The 2390-nt window shown below is 57.1% G+C and overlaps 1 protein-coding gene across 1 annotated transcript; it reads right to left on the bottom strand.

Moving 5' to 3' along the window:
* Positions 1-394: 394 nt before the first annotated feature.
* On the bottom strand, positions 395-2328 carry LOC103780180 (zinc transporter ZIP14-like). Its single transcript, XM_008947836.1, is given in 5 exon segments — positions 395-541; positions 1404-1573; positions 1576-1584; positions 1952-2159; positions 2227-2328. Coding segments are annotated over 5 exon segments (636 nt in total).
* Between the last annotated feature and the right edge of the window lie 62 nt (positions 2329-2390).

Genomic DNA, 2390 nt, shown 5'->3' with positions numbered 1-2390 from the left:
TCTGTCCTCATCATCACACACCCCCTGCAAAGGGGTCGGGAGAAGGTCCCCAACCTTCTGGAGAGAAGGTGGCTGGAGGAGCTCCCGTCTCCCAGCTCTGTCCTTGCCAGGAGACACGAGGAGAGGAGGGAGAGGACGCTGGAAAGAGACACTCCAGACAGTTCAGGGGATTGAGGTCCCCTCAGCCTTCAGCCAAAATCCCAACAAGTCTGTGGAACAGCTTTGAGAGTGCTGCCTCCTCTTCTATAGCGTGTCGGCGCCCGCACAGGTCCCATCAAAAAGGAATGGGGGGGGGGAAAAAAAAAAAGAAAAAAAAAAAACCAAACCAACCCTTTCCCTCCTAAAAAATAACCCCCTGGAAAACGTGGCACAGGGCTGTGAGGCCAGGCTGGTCCTACCCGATCTGGATCTGGCCAGAGTACATGGTGAGCAGCACCATGATGGTGAAGCCCGTCAGCAGCCCCGCGTTCTGGATGGCGAAGGTGATGAGGGCACTGCCCTGCTGCTCGTCCTCCCGGCTCACCTCGTTCATCTCGGGGAACTGGAGGGGAGAAGGAGAGAGCAAAAGGCACGGCTCAACCACGGGGCATCACCCCATCGAGTGCCCACCACCCCCCACCCATCATCACCAGCATGGGGGGCTAAGCAAAGTGGAGATGAACGCTGGCTGTGAGCACAGAGCAACACCTTGGGCAAATCTCTGTGCTCGAGGACAAGAGATCATCCTAACAAATAAAAAAAACCCTGGAAGATCCTCTCCACACATCCAGCAGCCCCCCCAGGCTCAGGATTTTGTGAGTCTTTTATGTATTTTTGTGCTTCTGGAATGAAATCGTTCCTCTGGAAGAGGAATTCCAACTCAGATGGTAACTACTTGATGAAGAAAACACAATCCAATTATTTTAAGCTTGCCTGCCTAAAGTTCTGTCAGTATTTTGGCACTTTGGCAAAAGTAAACAAAAAAATTGTACCCAAGCTTGCCCCTTTTTCCCAGGAAACGTTTTCTTGTGAGTTTTACTCGACTCACAAGAGCTGCAGGTGTCCAGTGCCTCTGACACCTTCAGTGTTCTTATGGAGTGCCCCAAACTTCTGGCTCGGCACAGCTCCGGACAGGAGCCTGGAGCCAGGGGGGGGTCGGGCTCTGCTCCCAAGGAACAAGGGACAGGACAAGAGGAAACAGCCTCAAGTTGCCCCAGGGGAGGCTGAGGCTGAGGTTGAATATTAAGGAAATTTATCCCCTGCCAGGCTGCCCAGGGCAGTGGTGGAGTCCCCACCCCTGGAGGGGTTCCCAAGCCGTGGAGATGTGGGGTGAGGGACACGGGGCAGTGGGGACCTGGCAGTGCTGGGGGGGTGGTTGGAGTGGATATTAAAGGTCTCTTCCAGCCAGAGCCACTCTGAGTTACCATGTCAGCCAGTGCTATGTAGAGGAACATCCCCCCGGCCAGGGCGAAGATCCAGTTGGCAGAGAAGTGGCTGCCAGCCACGATGCCAAAGGCCAAGCCCAGGTAGCAGCAGCAGGCAGAGATGAAGTTGAAGAACATCGCTTGGCGGATGGTCGTCCCCGCGGTCAGCTGACAAAGTCCCCTGGGGGAGAAGAGGGTGGGGAGGATGAGGAGGGAGCAGGACGACACCAAGGTGCTCGTATTCACCCAGCGCCACACGTGGGCTCCCTGCTCACCCCAGTGCATAAATTGGGCCATTCCAGCCCAAACTGCTGCCAAACACGAGGCCTCCGTTGGGTTTGGCATCTTTTTTTTCCAAATATAAACCTCAGACATCACATTAGCTGGTTATATTTAGAGCCACGATCCCTCACTGTAGCTTCCAGCCTTGCCCCCACCCCTGAGACACCCCAGGTAGGACCCAGGACACGGGGACAAGAGGAACACCTCTTGAGAGAGGGGCAGACCCCGGGGTCCTTCCCTACCCCCTTCCCTGAGCTCTCCCTCACCCAGCTCGTGGGGGAACTCCTCGCAGAGGATGGCCACCGAGGTGCTGATCCCCTGGAAGACGGAGACGGTGAAGGAGGCGCCGATGGCCAGCCCGTCGATGAAGTTGTGGAGGCCATCACTGAGGGTGATCATCCACGCCAGGGTGCCGATGTCGGAGTAACGCACCTCCTTCAGCCAGTAGCACGCGCTCTGAGAGGCCTGCAGGTCCTGCCACGGCACCCCCCAGCTGGGCATCAGCACCCAAACAGCCTGGGGAGGGTCCTGTTCTACCCACCCGCCCCTCGAATCCCCACCAGGAAGGGTTGCGGGTCGCCTCGAAGGGCAGAGGGATCTGCAGAGGGATGTGGGTAGGTGGGTTGGAGGAGGTGAGGTCCATAGGGTGAGGTGTAACATGGCCAAGGGGTGGGACTGGCCCTTGGGTCACAACAACTCCCTGCA

This window comes from Merops nubicus, unplaced genomic scaffold (genome assembly GCF_000691845.1).
Source record: "Merops nubicus isolate BGI_N331 unplaced genomic scaffold, ASM69184v1 scaffold29149, whole genome shotgun sequence".
In the NCBI taxonomy this organism is placed as follows: Eukaryota; Metazoa; Chordata; class Aves; order Coraciiformes; family Meropidae; genus Merops; species Merops nubicus.
This window is presented reverse-complemented; position numbering and strand designations above follow the sequence as displayed.